The sequence below is a fragment of the Rhinopithecus roxellana genome, chromosome 18 (assembly GCF_007565055.1).
Source record: "Rhinopithecus roxellana isolate Shanxi Qingling chromosome 18, ASM756505v1, whole genome shotgun sequence".
NCBI classification, from domain to species: Eukaryota; Metazoa; Chordata; class Mammalia; order Primates; family Cercopithecidae; genus Rhinopithecus; species Rhinopithecus roxellana.
The window spans coordinates 67,578,202-67,599,642 of record NC_044566.1 but is presented as its reverse complement, the minus strand read 5'-3'; the positions used below and the strand labels follow the sequence as shown (position 1 = coordinate 67,599,642).

Below are 21,441 nucleotides of genomic sequence, written 5' to 3'. Positions count from 1 at the left end.
TTTACCGTGTTCCAAGGCACTGTGGTAAGTACCTTACATGCATTATTTCATTTAATTCTGGCAGTACTATTATCCCAATTTTTAAAGAAGTTGAGGCTTAAGTAGGTCAAGTGTCTTTCTTAAGAATATACTGCTAGTTAGCAATAAAACTAGGACAGACCTCAGCAGAACAAGGCCCAACGACTTTATACCATCCAGCTTCCTGACCACTCAAGTTGGGAATGGCTAGCTGGCAGCCATGTGGATCCTGGTATCCTAGAAAGTTACTAGATCAGTGCAGGGCAGCAAGCAGCCATGAGTGCTATATCGTCTCCAACCCACAGGGCCCCTCTCTCTATTCTCACACCAGCTGACTCCCTGAAGTCTGTCCCAGAGTGTTGCAAATGGTGGTTTTGTCCCCAGACTGTCGGAAGTACAAGAAACAGGTAATGTTCAGTTTATACAGTGACTTGTGGCAATGAGTACTCTGACCTCCACCAACAAAACCTATGGCATCCCTTCTCATCCTCACCATCACGGCAGACACAGCCAAATCAATCGGTGTCACCGAGCCAGGCTGGAAGCAATTCCACCCTGGGTGCTCTTTGATGTTAATTGTTATAGAGAGGTTCAAGAAGAGAAATACAGAAGAGGAGAAAAACATACTGAAATCAGTTTCTTAGTCATCAAGCTAAAATTCTCCCCCTGGAGAATATGGAAATGTACCTTTCTGTAATGAGTACTTCAGTAAGGTCTGATTACGCCCTCGTATCCACAAATTAAAACGAGGCGCTAATTAAGAAAACACTGAACAATATACCATGATATTGGTTCCCATAATAGCTTAAACTTCAGGAAGCTTAACATACACAGCATTAATAAGATGCAGTACATCATGACAGGTTGATTGCAAGTGGTTATGGTGGTAATTTCTATAAAAGCTGGCATTTAGTCTCTTGTGCAGGTATAGCGGTATGATTCTGTCTCCCTCCCCCCTTATTTTTAATGAGAAAATCCTATTTAATGGCATTTCACTAGAGAAACTATTGTAGAAATGAGCCACTGGAAAGTTCAAAGCTACAGGTATACGATAATTTTATTTAGATTCTGCATTTGTAGAAATAATCTTATCAGTGTTTTTTTCTTTTAAGTGTATGAAGTGCTATAGCCTGTCAGCAGTGCTGGGTGAGCCCAGGATTCTGTGGCTTTGGCCTGCATCCCGGGGGTCTTCACTCTGCCTACAACTTCAGAAGTACATAGTTCGCAAGTTTTAACTAGTTTGTACTGAAATGCCTGACTCGAATGTTGAGCACCATTTCAGAAATACTTTGAAACTTTCCACTGAAAAACAGGTCATAAGGAGAGCATAAACATCTTCCGAGCAAATGGAAACTTCTTTTTTACGAACTGACTTAGAAAATGACTCAATTGTTAAAGTAAAAAGCTACTTTCACATTTAGACTCATGATCTGAATTTCTATGATTTAGTATTGCTGCAGGAGATCCTTTCTCTCTTTCATATTTTTCTCCAGCCAAAAGAAACAAAACAAGCTAAAAACATTCTGGGAGGAACTGAACAGAAACTAGCACGAAGATGACTCACAAAAGGCACATGGATTCTCTTCACATCGCACTAAAAAGCCCCCTATAAGAGAAGATGTCTGTTGTATGTCTACCCTAGGCATACTATTTAGGAAATATCATAAAACACTAGCTGTCACAGCAGGGCAGATGTCCCTATAACAACATGTTCAGTTCATTAGAAAAATATTTTTTGAAAGCACACATAATACCATATTTAAAAATCTTTCCAACTCTAATTTTGTGATTCAAATTCTTGAATGTTTTTGTCAGAAAAAAATGAATGAGAATCCAGAGGAACATGCAAACTTATATTCTCTGTAGTACAAAAAGCATAGGCAGCTGAATAAACGGAGGCTGGATAACCAGATGTTCATATATTAAAAAATGAATCTTCCTATTACACACAAGAACAACTAAACATGGGGCATATACCTAAATGTAAGAGCTAAAATGATAAAACTTCCAGAAAATAACACAGGAGAAAATCTTTGTAATCTTAGAGTTCTTAGGTGTACAGAAAACTACAAAAATTTGGTAACTGAATTTTCATCAAAACTAGACTTTGACTTTTTAAAAAATATTATAAAATTGGGCTGAGAGAGGTGGCTCATGCCTGTAATCCCAGCACTTTGGGAGGCCAAGGCAGGCAGACCGCTTGAGCTCAGGAGTTCGAGACCAGCCTGGGCAGCATGGCAAAACAATACAATTAACCAGGCGTGGTGGTGTGTGTCTGTAGTCCCAGTTACTGGGTTGGGGTGGTGCTGAGACAGGAGGATTGCTTGACCTTGGGAGGCTGAGGCTGCAGCAAGCTGTGATTGCACCATTGTACTCCAGCCTGGGCAAGAGAGTGAGACCCTGTCTCAAAAAAGAAAAGTATTAAAAAATTTAAAAGACAAGCCAGATTGTGAGAAAATACTTGCAATTCGTATTAATTTGATGTGTCAACTTGATTGGGTGCAAGAATCCCCAGAAAGCTGATAAAGCATTATTTCTGGGTGCGTTTGTGAGGGTGTTTCCAGAAAAGACTGGCGTTGGAATCAGTCATCAGTAGAGTAAGTAAAGAAGATTTGCCCTTAAGGATGTGGGTAGACATCTACAATCCCCTGAGGGGTCAAATAGGACCAAAAGGCCAGGCATCCCCTCCTCTCCTGGCAGACATCCACCTTCTCCTGCCCAGAAACACCGAAGCTCCTGGTTCTTGGGCCTTCGGACTCCATGACTCACACCAGCACTCCACCTCACCACCTTGTCCTCGGGTTTCCAGGCTCACGCTGAACTACACGTCTGGCCTCCTGGTTCTCCAGGCTGCAGATGGCAGATCTGGGTACTTGGCCTTAGTCACACCAGCTGATTTTCATATGTATCCTATTGGTTCTCGTCCTCTAGAGAACCCTGAATAATCATATGATCTGATAAAGGACAGGTAGCCAGGAAATATAAAGAAGCTTTAACTGCTCAATAAGAGGATGACAAAGAATGCAATGAAATGATGAGCAAAAGATCTGAATGGGCACTTCACTAAATCAGATCACATGAATCGCTGATAACCCCATGAAACGATGTTTAACATCATTAGTCATTAGGGAAATGCTAACTAAAGCCAAAATGAAATACCACTCTGCACCCACTGGAATAGCTAGAGCCCAGAATACTGACAATATCAAGTACTGGCAAGGATGAGGAGAAACTGGAACCTTTTTTTTTTTTTTTGGAGATGGAGTCTCGCTCTGTGGCCCAGGCTGGAGTGCAGTGGCCGGATCTCAGCTCACTGCAAGCTCCGCCTCGCGGGTTCACGCCATTCTCCTGCCTCAGCCTCCCGAGTAGCTGGGACTACAGGCGCCCGCCACCACGCCCGGCTAGTTTTTTGTATATTTTAGTACAGACGGGGTTTCACTGTGTTCGCCAGGATGGTCTCGATCTCCTGACCTCATGATCCGCCCATCTCGGCCTCCTAAAGTGCTGGGATTACAGGCGTGAGCCACCATGCCCGGCCTGAAACTGGAACCCTTATACGGTGCTGCTGAGAATCTAAAACGGTACAGTCATTTTGGAAAGCAGCTTGGCAGCTGCTCAGACGGTTTAACATAGAGTTGTCACAGGACCTAGCAATTCCACCCCTGGGTATCCACCCAAGAGAAAGGAAGCACATTTCCACCCAAGGACTTGTATGTAAGTATTCACAGCAGCATCACTCCTAATAGTGAACAGGCAGAAACAACCCGTCTCCACTGACAAATGAACGGATAATAAAGTGTGGTCTAGAGAACCACGCCCTGGAATATTACGCAGCCTTAACAAGGAAGGAAGCACCAATCATGCTCCATGGACAAACCTTGAAATCAAGGTTTTGCTCAGTGAAAGAAGCCGGTCACAAAAGACCACATATTGCAGGATTCTATTTCTATGAAACATCCAGAAAAGTAAAATCATAGACACAAAAAACAGATCTGAGGCAGGGGCTAGGAAAAGAAAGTGTAAATGGCACAGGGTTTCTTTCTGGGGTGGTGAAAACGTGTTAAAATTAGTCTGTGGTCAGACTGGATTAAGAAAGTGTGTCACATATACACCATGGAATATTATGCAGCCATAAAAAAGGATGAGTTCGTGTCCTTTGTAGGGACATGGATGCAGCTGGAAACCATCATTCTCAGCAAACTATCGCAAGAACAGAAAACCAAACACCACATGTTCTCACTCATAGGTGGGAATTGAACAATGAGAACACTTGGACACAGGATGGGGAACATCACACACCGGGGCCTATTGTGGGGAGGGGGGAAGGATAGCATTAGGAGATATACCTAATGTAATGACGAGTTGATGGGTGCAGCAAACCAAGATGGCACATGTATACATATGTAACAAACCTGCACGTTGTGCACATGTACCCTAGAACTTAAAGTATAATAATAATAATAATAATAATAATAATAATAAAGAAATGAATCAAAAAAAAAAAAAAGAAAAAAAGGAAAAAAAACCTAAGCCTGTGGTGATGGCTGCAGCGCTCCATAAACATACAAAAATCACTGAATTGTTCACTTAGTAAAAGGTGTAGACACAAAGCCCATCAGCTGTGGCCTGGTCTTGGGTGGGAGCAGGGACTGACTGTAAAAGACAGGGGGAAGCCTTCTGAGGGGAGCCAAGTGTTCTTTAGCTGGACGGTGGTGGTGGCTGCACAGTCTACATTTCCCAAAAATCATCAAACTGCATACCTACAACCGGTGAGCTGATGTTATGCAAATTAGGCCTCTCTACAGAGCTGGTCTGATTGACCTCAGCCACGGAATGTCCCTCTGTGTCCCTGCTCTGACAATGTCACTGGCTTTCCACCACTTATAGGGTAAAGTTCAAATTCACAGCTGTAAGCGAGGCTCTTCTTAAGGATGTCCGGACCTACCTGCTTAACTTTACCTCCCTCCTCTCCACCCAGCCACCCTGTACAGAAGTTCTGCAACCCATCTGCAGCTCTCTGACCAAAGAGATGCATCACTTTGCTAGAAACTCATATGCAAAGCCCCGTGCTAAGTCCACGCATCACCTCAGCTAATCTTCACAACAATCCTATGTGGTCAGGATGCTTACCACCCACAGTTTACAGGCGAGGAAAATGAGATTTAGAAAAGGTGGAGGACTAGTAAGCAGCAGAGCTGAGCTCAGGGGCGGCATCCGCCTCCCGTTCCTCACTCCTCCCGCCAGCCTGGAAGTCCAGTGCCCTTCTGCAACCGCTGCCCGAGGCACTAAAGACCCCACTCCACTGTCCCCAGTTCTGCCACTTTCCAGCCCAGGTTCTTAATTCTGCCACCTTCGGGGCTCCTGTGGCACTTAGTGCATTCGCATGAGGAGCCCTTCCCACTACATCATAATGACCTGCACACATTCCTGTCACCAGCTGGACTCCGAACCCATTAGAGCACAGACAGAGTTTTTGTTTCAACCTCTTCTGTTCACACAGCAGGTGTTGAGTGGTGAGGTACATGACAATTCCTTATGCACTGCTTGACTTCTGCTTAATGATTCCATCTTAACTTGGATTATTCCTCTATATTAAACCAAATTACATTACTTCCTATTCTCTCCAATCACAGAATATCTCTGCACACATGTGCAACCTACTGTACACCTTACTGAAATGCCCCTGTCCTCTCTATAATCATCTGTAGAAATCCTCCTCCTTCAGATCAGATTTAGTCACCCTTATGAAGCCTTCCTTGATTTGGTACATGGGTGAGAACTGCAAGTCCTCTGAAACCCATAGCATTTTGCTTTTACCACTTTTATGGAATTTAATCCAGCAAGTTCTCCTATGTTTTAGGTGTATCTGGGCACAGGTACAACCTCCTTGGCATCACCACATGCCCTATAGAGTCATACCTGACTGGTCTCTTATATCTGACATGTGTTCAACAAATTTGGTTGGGTACATGGTTGCATTAAAATATACATATTGGATTGTGCAGGAAATTAATGCTTATGCTTTTTTTTTAAGTAGCATGATGTCAAACTAACTGAAGAATTTCTCCATCCCCTGTAAGATTGTAACAGTGTTACATTGAAAAAAGAGTTCTGGAAAGAACCCACCTTAACCTCCCTGTCTTAAAAAGCCATGCCAATCTAGGATGGAAAAACCATCTAAACAGTGATAACTACACAGTAGCAGTCAGTGTCAAACGGTGGGCTAAGTGTTTAACATCCATAATTTCATTGGCTCTTACCATCCCCAGGGGCAGATGAAGTTTCCTACCCTTGAGAAGACCTGTGCCAGGAGAAGTTCCACAGTTGGCCCCGGTTGCCGGGGATCTTTTAATAAGAGAGCCAGGGTCCCAACTCAACTAGAAACATGTGCCAAGAGACTGTAGCTTACCAAAGCTCCCTGGAGAGGGGTCCAACTGGTTGTCATTTAAGAGTTTTTTCCATGGCATATTTAGCACTACATGAAACACTGACTCTGCTGCCTGAGTTTCCATTCACTAAGGAAGCGGTTTCTCCTTGTGAGGTGGTAGGAGAAGCAGCATGAACGCTCCAAACTCCTATGCAACACCTTCGAAAGGCAAAGGGCAGCGTTGTCAACAAGTAAATGCAACCTGTAACTTACAACAGGTCCCAAGCTTAAGGACTTGTTCAACAAACCACTGCTCTTAAAGCTGACCACTAGGTGGCAGGAGCATAGCATGCTTTGTAAATGAAAGCGGCAGGACATTTTCCCAGCTCTTTTTCACAGCAATACACACACCATCTTGTGAAACTGCTTACAATGTTTCAACGATTATTTTGTTATTTTTAGGGTAGTATGATATAAATAAGTGGTTCTAAATAGAAATTATTCTCCCTATTGAAAAGTACATTATAATATTTTAAATAACACCATAATATATGTTTACAACGTTTTCCTATTCAACAGTTTAAATTTGCTTTCATCCTATAAGTAGAACCCTACACTGTTAATGAGCTGAATAAACAAATATACTGTATATTGAAATATAGTAAAGACTGAAATTTGGTTTTGTAATGCTATAAAATAGACAGAAACTGCTTTTAACTCATGAAGGTTGGAAACCTTGTGTTTCACACTTTTTCCGTTTGTTTCCCTTAGTTTGCATTTTGTTTCTCAAAGCCAAAATAAAAAAAAGGTTTCAGGTTCTCCTTCACAAGCACTGCCCTACAAGTAACACCGCACATTTCCAGTGTGTAAGATGCAACGTGTAAGTTATGGGTAAAGCCGTAACTGTATCTTCTCTTTTTGACATACATGTTAAGAGCACAGGCCGGGCGCGGTGGCTCACGCCTGTAATCCCAGCACTTTGGGAGGCCAAGGAGGGCAAAACACGAGGTCAGGAGATCGAGACCATCCTGGCTAACACGGTGAAACCCCGTCTCTACTAAAAAAAATAGAAAAAAATCAGCCGGGCGAGGTGGCGGGCGCCTGTAGTCCCAGCCACTCGGGAGGCTGAGGCAGGAGAATGGCATGAACCTGGGAGGCGGAGCTTGCAGTAAGCCGAGATCACGCCACTGCACTCCAGTCTGAACGACAGAGTGAGACTATGTCTCAAAAAAAAAAAAAAAAAAAAAAAAAAAAGAGTACGAGAGGGGTGAAACCTTATCTCTACAAAAAACACAACAAAATTAGTTGGGCATGGTGGTGAGTGCCTGTAATCCTAGCTACTGGGGAGGCTGAGGCAGGAGAATCGCTTGAACCCGGCAGATGGAGATTGCAGTGAGCTGGGATGCACCACTGCACTCCAGTCTGGCGACAGAGTGAGTGAAACTCCGTCTTGAGAAAATAAATAAAAGTACAAGAGGAAGCTTTATGTGCTATGTAAGAATTTTGAGGCCGGGCGTGGTGGCTCACATCTATAATCCCAGCACTTTTGAAGACTGAGGTAGGTGAATTGCTTGAGGCCAGGAGTTTGAGACCGGCCTGACCAACATGGCAAAACGCTGTCTCTACTAAAAGCACAAAAATTAACCAGGCATGTTAGTACACGTTTGCAATCTTAGCTACTTGGGAGGCTGAGACGTGAGAACTGATTAAACTCAGGAGGTGAAGGTTGCAGTGAGCCGAGATCACACCACTGCACTCCAGCCTGGGTAACTGAATGAGACTCTGAATAAAAAAAAAAATTTTTTTTTGAAGAAATGAATGCAACTGAAAAATGTGATGAATATCTGGAGGCAAATTTGTAGGATTATCAACATGTGTGCACCTTTAATAAACTGAATTTCAATATAATTGTTCTGCTTTCTATCTTTGGTGATCTTTTGTGGGTAGAAATTAAATTTGATATAACTAAGAATAGCAAATATACGCATAAAACCATAAAATGGTCAAAATCACCCTGGCAAGTAACTACACACTACTTCATACATATTCACTTAACAGGTTCTCAGGAATAACATAGTTCAATGATTTTTTAAAAAATAATTTTGTTAAGCAGAATATAAAATAGAATCTTTAACATAAAAAACTCTCCATACATATACAAATCCTTTTTTAGGGAGGGGAGGTTCCAAACTACGAGTGGGGCAGGCAGGGTGTTTAGTGGAAGGAATGTTACCCTTCATCTCACCCAGGAATGAGTGAGGTTTGGTCAGTTGTACCAACTGGAGCCAGCAGAACTGGAACTCCTTCCCAAGTCTGGCCACTATTCCTATGTCCTTACAACTGCTCCACAGGCTCAAATATGCGAATGAACAGACAGTTCTCAATATTCAAGACCTCTCAAACTGAGCTCTCCACAGGAAATCTCGGGTAACAGACAATGTGCAGTCTCACTTCTCAGGCTGCCCAAGGAAACTGGAGACTAATCTCGATCTGAAAGCACTCTGCAAAAGTCCTACTTTCTAGGTCTTTCTACAAAGGTTCTACTAACCAGGTCTGTCTGTATAGCAATGGTCAAGATGGACAGTGCAGAGGCTGTCCTGGCTTCTGAGTTTGCAAATTTGGCTATGCAATCATTTATCTGTAGGCACTAAGACAAAACTGAGGTCCTCCCCAGGGATGGGTTGGAAGGGGCATTTGCTAGGGGATTATTCTCTATGGCAAGCACCAATCTATACCTGCAGATCAATCTAGAAATGTATGTGAAGAATAATCTGCAACATATACACATGAATGCATTTCGCCATCTTCCAGCTACGTAAGGTAATATTACTGAGTGCTTTATAAAGTGAAAATTATAAAGCTGTCCGGATGTTTGATAGAATATGAAAAAAACCTGCTGCTGTAACCTTGACAGCTATTAGCTGAGTCAATTCATGAGGTGCTTATGATCTACTCTAAAATAAGTACAATAACCCATCATAAAAACCTCTTTTAAACAAGCATCATTCAAAGGCTGACAGGTACCAAACTGCATGTTCCCAATTCATTCCTAGGAAATTAAACAGACTTAGTGATGGTGGTGGGCGGTGGACAGGTACCTAGGTGGGAAGAGGCAGGTCCCCAGTGAAACCCCATCTTCAAGCCAGGGACAGCCTGAAACCTCAGGGCACAGATGCCAGTTCTGGGTGAAGTCAGCGACCTGGAGTGAGAACTTCCTCGATGCCTTTCAACCAATCAAGTACTGCTTTTTCCAGGCCTGCCCATGGACCCGTCAGCATGCACTTCCTCCATTCTGAGCCCATAAAATCCCCAGACTCAGCCACTCACTAGGACTACCTGCCTGCAGAGAGGAGCAACCCACTCCAGGTTTCCTATCCTCTGAGAGCTGTTCGATCACCAAACAAAGCTCTTTTCAGCCTCGCTCACCCTCCATTTGTCTGCATAACTTCATTTTTCCTGGATGTGGGACCTGCCCAACAGTGGGAGCCAGAGGAGCTGTAACACTTTCCTGGATGGCTCGCCGAGCTGCAGGTGGGAGTTAAAGGGGCTGTAACACATTTATGGCCAGCTCACCAAGCTCCAGGCAGTCACATGCCCCTGGACTGCAGGCGTGAAGAGTGGTAACTCTTCTGGGGACCCAAACCTTGGGATTCCCTCAACCAAAGCTGTAACACTATAACTCTCCCGCTTTCCACCAGCACCAGGCAGCTGCCACATGCAAAAGGAAGGGCAGGGCTAGACCCGCCCAAGAGCTGCATGCTGGAGTGGGGCAGTGGGATTTAAGGAGCTGTAACACAATGGGGTGAAACATGTTCCCCAGAAACACGTCCCCTGCTTGCTGTAATGCAGGTAACGAGGAGAAGAGTTGTGGCCCTTCTGGGAGCCCAGATCAGAACCAGGCTATGACATGCTGTAACACCCTCTTTGGGGCTCTGCAGTTCCTGGTATCTCTGAGATTTCACTTGTCACCACATTCCCCTTGTCCACAAGCTGGTGCCTGCAGCAGAAGCCAGCTGCAGTACGTCTGTTCCAGCCACAGCCTTGCATGGAGCCGGCACCTGGAGCTGCCTGTCCTGCTGCAACAGCTGACATGCCTGGCTGTGTGCACAGGCTGGACTCCATGCTCATTCACTCACACACCCCTTGCTGCTCCATCCCTGGTATGCCCTTGGCAGGCATGGGATCTGGGCTGGCAGTGCAAGCCTAATGCAGCCTGCTGGGCAGAATGGGTGGGATGAGGCTAATGGGCATGAGCAAAACTCAAGCAGAGGCACTGCCAGTCACAGAGGTTTCCAGCTGGTCAAGTGACACCCAAAGGTGCTGTGATATTAGGACAGGTAACAGTCTCTTAACAGAAAGAATTTCACTTATATGCACTTTGTGGGAAAGGTTTACAGAAACAGCTTATAAAGAAGAAATATATGAGTCAGAACTGCATGGAACAGAACACAGTTTGTTCACAACTTATTTTTTCCCCCAGAATCTAGTACCTGGTACATGTTCAATAAACATCTTTTGAAGGAAAGGTGTGGCAAATGTCATCTCAATGAATCTCATACATCGTCAAATTCATTTCGAAGGAGACAGAGATTACTTCTGAACTTGGTAAACAGCAACTTGACAACTCCCATTCCCACTAATATTGTAAGGGCAACAAGGTCAGCAGAAGGCCACTGACCATGACAGGTTAGGGACCCAGGGCAACACCTGTGCAGCATGGGAACCTCCAGGTGAGGCCAGAATGCCTCTGTGCAAGCTGCCTTCCCGCAGCAGGGTCGCCCATATGAGGGACCTTACCACTGCCCTTACCTCCTCCTCCTCCTCTTCTTTTGGGCTGGCTGCCCCACCAGTGGTCACCAAAAGGTCCTTGCTGCCCTCAACACCATGTGTGGCTTCCACAGGACCCTGCAAGGACACAGGCCCTGGCTCTCTCTGAGCAGACCCTTCCGCCCTTCCATCACTTTCCTCCGAACTCACGGATGGGGCACCGTGATTGCTGTGACACTTGGCACTTCCTGCCCCGGGGCTCTGAAGGCTCTGGGGCTTGGGTGTGGCGGGCCTTAGAGGAGTGGGAGGCTGCTCAGGGTCAAATGTGGACTGGCTGCCAGCGTTTGGGTCACAGCAGTCTTTGCTCAACACATCCTGGACAATCAGGCTTGGCGAGGAGCTGCCAGCGCAAGGACTGTCGCTTTCCACCGCCCAGGAACTTTTGGCTTCAAGAGGAAATATGGCGGTGTCAGCGTCTACGTGGGGCCCCTTAGAGGTGGCCGAGCTGAAACCAGCGGCCACGGTGCAGGCTGCAGTGGAAACATGCATGACCGCCCCGCCCCGCCTGCTGTCCTGCTCCGTGCTCCTGGAGACGCGGCGGGAGTAGTCGTCATGCAGCCGGCTGTGTGCCTGGAGTCTCAGGCTGGCCTCACCAGGGGACGGGGCCCCACTCCTGGGACTCTCCCTCCTCCAGGCGGCCTCAGTCACATTGCTCACAAGTTTGAAGACTCTGTCAAAGTCCTTGGCCCTTATCGGGCTCCTCCAGCGTTTGGTCCTCCCTGACCCAGGCTTTTGGGAGTCAGTGGAGGAACTGCTCAGGGTCCTCTGTGGCACCTGGGTGTCATGCGCCGTCCTGAGGTCTGCAAGATTGGAGGTGGACTTCCGCTTAAAGGAGCTCTTCTTCAGAAAGGCAAGGTTGTCAGTGCTCTTGCTCCTCCTGTAGCCCAGGCTGTTGTTTTCAGGATCCCTCACAAGAATCTCACACATGGTGGGCACCTGGCCAGTGGCTATCGTGGGTGTTGCGTGGTTCTGGGGCGCATCCAGCAGGCAGATGCGGCCCAGGCCGTAGGCTCTGCGGAGGCTGCGGGAGCGGTGTGTGCTCCGCTGGAAGGTATCGTCCATGTCCTCGAGGTCGGAGCCATCCAGTGTGCCCCCCTCTGCTGGCCTGAGGGTACCACACGCTGGTCTCGGGGCTGAAGGGGAGCCCCTGCTTGCCTGGGCTGCTGGGACAGCGCCATGCGGGATGGGCTTTCCCAGGCCGTGCTCCAAAGCTTCTCCCTTGGAACAGGCATTTGACCCCTCTCGGCTCTGAATTCCTTTCAGGACTGAGGACTTCAGTTTCTTAAAGGATCCCATTTTCCGGAAGGAGGCGAGGGTGTTCCATGTGGAGGAGCTGCCCACCAGGACCATGGAGCGGGGCCGCTCGGGGTGGGCACTCATCCTCTTCCGACTGGTGGAAAAGAGGCGCACAAGCTTGGCTGGGCTGAGTTTGGCTTCTTGGGTGTCTGTGTCGCCACCAGGGCTGCAGCCACAGACTCCATTTCCACACGCAAGGGAGGTCACCATCTTGGGGTCTTTCAGGTCGGAGCCTGGACAGGGGGCTGCGGGGCCTGGCCCGAGGCCGTTCGGGGCAGTGGTCATGTTCTCCAGGCAGGGTGACCAGGGCCGCACAGCAGCCTGGGTCATGGCCACGGGCACTGCCGAGTCCGCAGACCGCAGCTCCAGGCCTTCATCTCCAGGAATGCTGTCCTGGCACTCACACCTGCCTTGCACATCGGGCTCCTGGGTGACCACGGCCTGCAGCGGAAGACAAAGCAGGCGGTTTAGCCATTTCCCATGCAGCAGCCCCTCTGCTCAGAGAAGAAGAGGCATGTTCCAGCACAGGGCTGGTCAGATGAAAGCTACTTCAAACTCAGTTACAATTGTACATTTCCCCTCCATTCACTTCATACGTTGAAGGAAAGATGCAAATGTATATCCCTGGACAGAGAAGGGTAATTATGGACTGTGCCGTGGACGTGAACTCACTGGAATCTGTGTAGGTGAGACCAGGAAAAAAACTGCTGGAATGAAAATATCTAAGTATCATTCAACACTATCTTTTCTTCTTATGTGAAATGGAAAAAAAAAATTAGGAAATACCAAAAGAAAACCTCACAACAATTTCAAAAGGTGTAATGTTAAAATGCCAGCCTGTGTTGAATCCAACACACCAAATACTCAAACCAAGTGCTGACACACGCAGGAACAAGTGTGAGCGCCACATGCTGGCAGCTGTCCAGGGGGGCTGAGATGCTCAAACACTAACTGAGAGCCGCATGGGGCCACCGGGACAGAGGCGGGAAGGACTCGGCCAGGACATGCCAGGGCAGCCTCTGAGAAGGAAACACATTGGTAGGGGTCTTTTCCCAACCGGTCATAGAGTAGAGAGAAATGAGGATGCTGCTGAAGTATATTAGAAATTCAGGGTGGGGTGCAGTGGCTCACGCCCGTAATCCTAACACTTTGGGGGTCCGAGGCACATGAATCACTTGAGGCCAGACGTTCGAGACCAGCCTGGCCAACATGGTGAAACCTCATTTCTACTAAAAATACAAAAATTAGCCGGGCGTGATGATGTGCCCCTCTAATACCAGCTACTCGGGAGGCTGAAGCAGGAGAATCACTTGAACCTGGGAGACAGGTTGCAGTGAGCCGAGATTGCGCCACTGCACTCCAACCTGGGCGACAGAGTGAGAGAGACTCCGTCTCAAAAAAAAAAAAAAAAAAAAAAAAATTCAGAGGAATTCAAATTAAACAAATCAGCATCTTTTTCCTCTTCCCACGTGCCCTGACAACCACACACTCCTGCACCCAAGCCCACTGCACACATCCACTTCCACACCTTCCCCCATGCCTGTATCCATATCTTACTCCCACACACCTGTGTCCATACCTTCCCACAGTGTTCATGCCCTTCCCCCCCACACCTGGGTCCATGCCCTTCCCCCCACACCGTGTCCATGCCCTTCCCCCCACACCTGGGTCCATGCCCTTCCCCCCACACCTACGTCCATGTCCTTCCCCCCACACCTGGGTCCATGCCCTTCCCCCCACACCTGGGTCCATGCCCTTCCCCCCACACTGGGTCCATGCCCTTCACCCCACACCTGGGTCCATGCCTTCCCCCACACCTGGGTCCATGGCCTTCCCCCCACACCTGGTCCATGGCCTTCCCCCCACACCTGGGTCCATGGCCTTCCCCTCACACCTGGGTCCATGCCTTCCCCCCACACCTGGTCCCATGGCTCCCCCACACCTGGGTCCATGGCCTCCCCCCACACCTGGGTCCATGTCCTTCCCCCCACACCTGGGTCCATGTCCTTCCCCCCACACCTGCGTCCATGTCCTTCCCCCCACACCTGGGTCCATGCCCTTCCCCCCACACCTGGGTCCATGCCCTTCCCCCCACACCTGCGTCCATGGCCTTCCCCCCACACCTGGGTCCATGGCACTTCCCCCCACACCTGGGTCCATGGCCTTCCCCCCACACCTGGGTCCATGGCCTTCCCCCCCACACCTGGGTTCCATGGACTTCCCCCCAACACCTGGGTCCTGGCCTTCCCCTCACACCTGGGTCCATGGCCTTCCCCCCCACACCTGGGTCCATGGCCTTCACCTCACACCTGGGTCCATGGCCTTCCCCCCAAACCTGGTCCATGGCCTTCCCCCACACCTGGGTCCATGGCCTTCCCCCCACACCTGGGTCTATGCCCTTCTCCTCACACTGGGTCCATGGCTTCCCCTGAAAAATGAAGATGCTGCCCCCCTTAACCTTTCCCATCAGGCCAAGATCTGCTCAGTCTTCAGGTGAGAGCTTGCATGTCTCAGTCCCCCATTCTCAACAAATAATTACTGGATGAATGAATGATAGATTATGAAAATAACCATAAAAGTATCAACTTTTAAGTACTCACTATACGTCAGGCCTCTCCACGAAGGTCTTGGAAAATATAATGTCACTGAGGACCCACAGAAACCTAAGAGGTCGCAGAATGACTGGCATTTTGCAGACAACCAGATGGATCCAGAGCAGGTTAGGTCATTTGCCTGGGAGTCCTGCAGCTGTCCCCACAAAGCCCACACTCTTCTCCACTGCAGTAAACTAAGGAACAGAGAAAGAGGCACCGTGGGCCATCTGCACCCCACACATCTGACTCCAATTCCTGGACCTCACGACCCTGACTGCAAATAAATCCCAAAAATCTTTAGACATCAGTCAAGGCCACAGAGGCCAAAGGCAAGAGAGGAACAAGAGGAGGACACTGTTTAAAGATCTTGAGAGCAGATCCCGATTTAGCTCACCCCTATGAAGTGCAGAATCTGCCCCATGCAAACAGAAACGTCTCTCTTCTGCTCCTACGCCCCAGGTTCTTGATGGGTTCCGTTTTTATTTGCCCCTACATCATTTCCAGTGAGAAGGGATTCCCAGGGACAGCCACAGGTAAAGGGTTCAAAGGGTTTGATTCCATCCAGGACAAGGGAGGCTACGACGACTCGGACCGTCAGCCAATTCCATTCATCAGAAGACCGACGGGCTCCTACATGCCCTCTGCAGTTCGGTGTTCTCACGGAGGAATTAGAGGGCCAGAGAAGCTGTGGGTTACATGTGAATGAGCCACATAAGCAGAGGCTTGAATCATCTCTGCAATGAGACTGGGTATGAAGCCTGTAACCAGTTGCAAAGTAAGTTCAACATTTGGTATCACCTATGCGCCTTCATGTGCTCTAGAAGGGATAGGGAATTCCGCTGTTTCAGTATCTCAGAATCATGATACGAATGAGATTGTTTAATCAAAAGGTCAAGTCCAGTTCACAGGCACTGACGTTTAAGTAGTAATAATGGTCTTATTATCACTCGCATTGACTACGGAAGAGAAGGCTTGATTCCTGCCTGTAATTCAGGGGATTAGACACCTTCCTGGCACCACCAGAGGGCGCTATGAGACCTTTTATAACCAAGGAGGAAACAAGGGCCCAAGACATGGGACTTGGCCTAAACTTGGTGCTGTCATATGGGCTCTGGAGTCAGTCATTTCAGTGGTCTGTACTTCAGTGCTGTCTACAGAATAAGAGGTACCAAGATTGATGCATATACCCACTTCACGAGCATCTAGTGGGTGCAAGCGTCTGTGCGGGTCCCATGAGGAATTTGAGGCTGTGATAAGGTAACCTCCATTCTAGATAAGAAACTGGGAAGAGCAAAGCAACAGTCAACACCACACAGTACAACTGGGAGGCAATAAATTTCGGGGACCCAGGTGTCTGACTGACCCAGGAATGAAGGGTATCTCAGATATGGGACTTTCAGGTTGAAGCCAACAAAGTTCCTAGCAATGGGGATGACTGCTCACTCTACAGTAAGTAGAACAGTATCTCTGGAAGGATAGCTCAGTGTGATAAATTAGTAAAATCAAGGTGAAAGTGGGTTTAGAAAAGCCTACACACCCCTAGTCTAATATACCTCATCATTCTTTGAGATGAACTGCAGGTGTCTCCTTACCCAGGAATTCCTTCCTGAGCCCCCTGGAATGAATGAAAGTGCTTCCACAAGCCTTCAGGCATCTCATCAAATTGTTTTTACCAAATGGATTATAATGATAGCTTTATAGAGCTGCCTTCAACCAAGACTGTGCACTCTCTGAGGGTAAGATGGTGTGCTCTGCACACTTAGATTTAACTTTGATGTGAAATCACATCAGTTATCCTGCCTTGTCTAATCCATACCAAAGTAAGGAAGTCGTTACAAGCCACTATGTTTTTACAAAGTGAAGAAGTTGAAATTTTCTAACACTCAGAACTTAAATTTCTAGGATTTAGATTTCATAAAACACATGCAAAAAATTGGGGTTTCTAATTGGGACAATATGCTTTTTAAAGGACCAGGGACTTAGTATTTTGTTCATGAGCTGAACAACGTGATTGTTGTGTGCTGCTAAGAGTGAAACTGAATATCATGGAAAAAAAAGCCTTTTCCTGGAATTCCTGAGTAACATAGCAAGTTGCATTATTTAGAACTAATACTTGACCTCTATTAACTAACAAGGGTTGCAATTCAATTAGTGGTTTTGTAGCTAGTCTTATAAAATTGTGGGGAACTCTGCCAGGAGATATGAAAGAAACAGAACTAAGAATTTCAGATGGGAATATGTGGAAATCCACTGTCTACAAGCTGGATTCTAGGGTGTATGAACTTTAGAATGGAACTTTTTTTTTTTTTTAGTGATAATGAGCATTCTCACCAAAACAACAAAAAACAAACAAACCTCTGACCGGTAATTTTAAAATAAAAACTTAAATTTGAAATTCAGAATATAGAACAGATTAAATGTACAAACAAGCCAGAAGGTTTTTATAATATACTCATCATGTATATCAGGAGTGTCCAATATTCTGGCTTTCCTGGGCCACACTGGAAGAAGAATGTCTTGGCCACACATAAACACACTAACACAACTGCTGATGAGCCAAAAAAAAAAAAAAAAAAAAAAAAAAAAAAAAAATCGCAAAAAAATCTCACAATGTTTTAACAAAGTTACGAATTTGTGTTGGGGCCACATTCAAAGCTTCCCCGGGCCACATGCAGCCTGCGGCCCACTGGTTAGAGAAGCTTGATTTACATAACAAACTGACACTGAAAGAACACACATTGAAATCGAAAATGCTGAAGGAGTGATTGCAGACCCTTAAATCACAGCTGCACAGAATGTGGCCCTGGGGAACATCTGACCCCTATTCACGACAGTGAGGATGCTACGGCACAGTGAGGCTGAGGAGCTTATGACCATTGCTGTAGTGAAAGCACAGCAGGGTGGAAATCGGAGGGTCCACCTCAGCACTGCTACCTCCAGGCCAGAACCCGGGGGTCAGGCTAGACCCTCTTCCTTCCCTGCAGATTGCACCAGGTCTAAGCGACTCTACTGCATGCCCACCAGCCCTTTGTCAGCGTGGTGGCTGGTGCCTCATTCCCTAGGCTGCATTACTTCCACCTGGCTGACCGTGGTCTGGCTCACTGCCCACCCATCCTTCACTCTGCTGCCAGAACCCTTTCCACACTGCAGATGGGCTGTGTCACTGAACCCAGGGTCACTGGCTGCCCATGGACTTTGAGAGATGTTGAATGTCCTGTGCCTAAAACGGGACGCCCTTCCCTCCAGCAGGGCTGAGCTATTTGTCATGATCCTCACACCACTGTGACTTTGCGAGTCTCCTTGTCTGCTCTCAGGCTGTTTCTCCAGCCATTGTTGTCTCTGTGTTTTTGGGAACACAATTCCCAGGTTCCCTGACAAATGGCTTCTGTCCAGGTTTGGCAGTGGGCAGCGGTGGTGGGAGGTGACTCAAGGCTGGGGAAAGGAGTTGCCACAGTAGTTCGTGGGCATGTACAGCAGCTGTTGTGTCTCTGTGGCTCCAAGCCCTGCTGGGAGGCTCCTCCTTCCAGGTCCGAGGTCCTGTGGGCGGGCGGCACCAGCTCCCAGCTCAAAGCAACACGCCCTCTTGTTTACCACTCCAGCCCAGGGGCCGGGTAGCAACTTCCTGCTATTGCACTGTTCTTGTCTTGTTTTTCAGCTGTATAAAAATAACCCCTGTATTAGATTCTTTGTTTGAAATACCTGGAGACACATTTTCTAGCATTTCCACACTGCCCTGTCATTCTGCTTTTCGTCGTCTGGCTTCTACACTAACCTCTCCGAGGAGCATGAAAAGTTCTCTAAACGCAGAAGCCATGTTCTTATTTCACTGGGTTCTCAGCATGTGTCTGTTGAATGACTGAAGGGGCTGCTGGCTTTGCACATCTCAGGTCTGATACCCCAACATCTGCGCCAGATGGTTCTTTGTTGTGGAAGCCGACCTGTGTTTTGTATATGGTCTAGCAGCAACCGTGGCCATTGATGCTATTAGGAAGAAGAACAGTAATAAAAAGAGAAGAGTGCTGAAAACCATGAATGTGCTACCGATTAGTTTCAGAATAGTTTTTCTGAAATCACTGGAAATAAATTTTAAGAGATTCAATCTTGCTATGTTCCCAGGGTGGCTCAAATCTTAGACTCAGTTGATCCTCTCACCTCATCCTCCAAGTAGCTGGATAACAGGTACATACCATGGCCAGTTGAAACCACTGAAATTTATCATTTCCTTTTCTTTCTTTTTTGTTTGTTTGTTTTGAGACAGAGTCTTGCTCTGTCATCCAGGCTGGAGTACAAGTGGCGCAACTTCAAGCACACTGCAACCTCGCCCCCAGGCTGAAGTGATCCTCCCACCTCAGCCTCCCAAGTAGCTGAGATTGCAGGCATGTGCCCTACACCCCACTAAACATTTGTATCTTTAGTAGAGAGGGTTTGTTGGCCAGGTTGGTCTCAAATTCTTGACCTCAAATGGTCCTCCCCGCCTTGCCTCCCAAAGTGTTGGGATTACAGGCATGAGCCACTATGCCCAGCCATAATTTACAACATTGTAAAGAGAAAGATCCAAGGTTTCTAATTTCAGAGATGAAGTTATTCCCCAGGCCTAATGCCAGACACTGTCCTTCCTCTTCCCAGCCCCAATATACACACTTAGTAAAGAAATAAGCCCCCTTACCTTGGAGCAGGTACCCTCAAGGATCTTCTTCGGTGTAAGGAGTAGGTAAGATGCTTCAAAAGAAAAGCGGTAGCTCTGGTGTCACTTCAGTATTCAATCACTGAAGTTCAATGTTCAGTTGAAAGCATATGGAGAAATGTAACTGGAATAAGCGTATCTTTGAGAAAGGTGTCAATTTCAGAAAGCGTGCGATTGTCTTGGCTTGCCTTATGGGGGTTACTGGGCTAAACCACATTCCTGTGGGTGAGAATGGTGTTTCCCCAGTAGGGATGTATGTTTGCTTTGTCAGTCCTCTGGGGAGATGGGGTGTAGAAAACGAGGATTTGCAAAGGCAGGTCTTAGACCACAAAGGAAAATCTTCTTCTGTGTCTGAAGTTGCAGGTTGGGCTGGTGTAGTGAGAGAGGAAAGGGCAGGTAGGTGTGAGCTTGTGCGAAAGATGCTGGCATCCTCCACAATGCCCCTCCCTGTGTCCCCAACCTCTGCACAGTGACAGCCTCTGAGCTCCTCTTCCTCCAATCTCACAGCAACCTTGGGAGGCTCCAGGGGAGCTGTTGCCAGTCACAGCCCTCAGCCCTGAAGACGGCCCTGCGTCTTGACTTCCTATAGCCATGGCCCGTCCACCACCTTTCTGGTGGTAAACAAGATTGCAGCAGTAACCACCAAGTTCCCGGTTAGGAACTACCTCATGCCTGCAACCCATGCCAAAACTGATGTCACCCCGAGACGGCACCTCCCCCACATTTACCATTCAGAGCAATGAAAGTTTTCCAGATGGATGGCCCTAATCCTGAAGGCACTGTGAAGGTCACTGGAGGCAAAAGCAATGTCTCTGCTTGGCAGAGGCAGACTGGCCCGAATCTGGAGCTGTGTGTCACTCGGTTCACAGGCTGAGACACCCAACAGTGCAGTCAGCACAGAATACCCCTAAAGGGAATGATGTAGCTTTTATATCCACGGCTTAATTAGACATATTTAATAACTGTGTGTAACAGCATATACGTGTGTTGTATTTTATTTTTGCTGCATTTATTTTAATGCTTTTTTTTTTTTTTTTTTTTTTTTTTTTGCATAAAATGTGTTTCCAGGCAGAGCCCCAATTTATAGCTTTGCATTCTGAGGAAATGAGATTAATTTTCAACTCAGTTTCCACCCAGGAGCCTATCAGGTCTTCATATAGGGGATGTCCCCACAAACCATTCTGCCACCGCTGAGGACAGAGGCCCAGAAGAGGCCTTTCTCTGTGCTGTGCAATCAAGTATCTCATCCTCTCAAATTAGTTTTACACATTAAAGCAGTTGCTGAAATGCCTTCTGCTTCTAATTTAAACTGTCTTCTAATTGAACTGACATTTGGATCTTGTTTCTTTGCAAGCCCTCCCTGCCTATTGGCACACATCTCCTCACTTAGGACATGCACAACAGTCATGTGATATGATGCCACCAATGAACGAAGCTAGAGGTGACCAGTGACTATTCCTGGAGCACACACCCCATCTCTCAGAGGCTATCTGTGAGACTTTGTTAGAGGTGGAGGTTATCACTGCCAGTGCGTCCTCAGGGGACACTGTGCTCGAACATAACCAACACACGAATTCAGGAACACTCTGGTGTAATATCCCACGGACATGGCTCCTTTGACACAGCTTAATAATGTTTCAAATACGTCAGATGCT

General features: G+C 47.2%; 1 protein-coding gene across 2 annotated transcripts in view; it reads right to left on the bottom strand.

The window, feature by feature from the left end:
- The window catches only part of SPATA13 (spermatogenesis associated 13), a 156,095-nt gene that overhangs the window by 76,765 nt on the left and 57,889 nt on the right, over positions 1-21,441 (bottom strand). For both annotated transcript variants that reach the window (XM_010371934.2, XM_010371924.2), the window contains exon 2: positions 11,195-12,949. In XM_010371934.2, coding sequence (XP_010370236.2) covers positions 11,195-12,838 — 1,644 coding nt within the window. In that variant the 5' untranslated portion in view covers positions 12,839-12,949. The remainder of the gene's footprint in view (positions 1-11,194; positions 12,950-21,441) is intronic.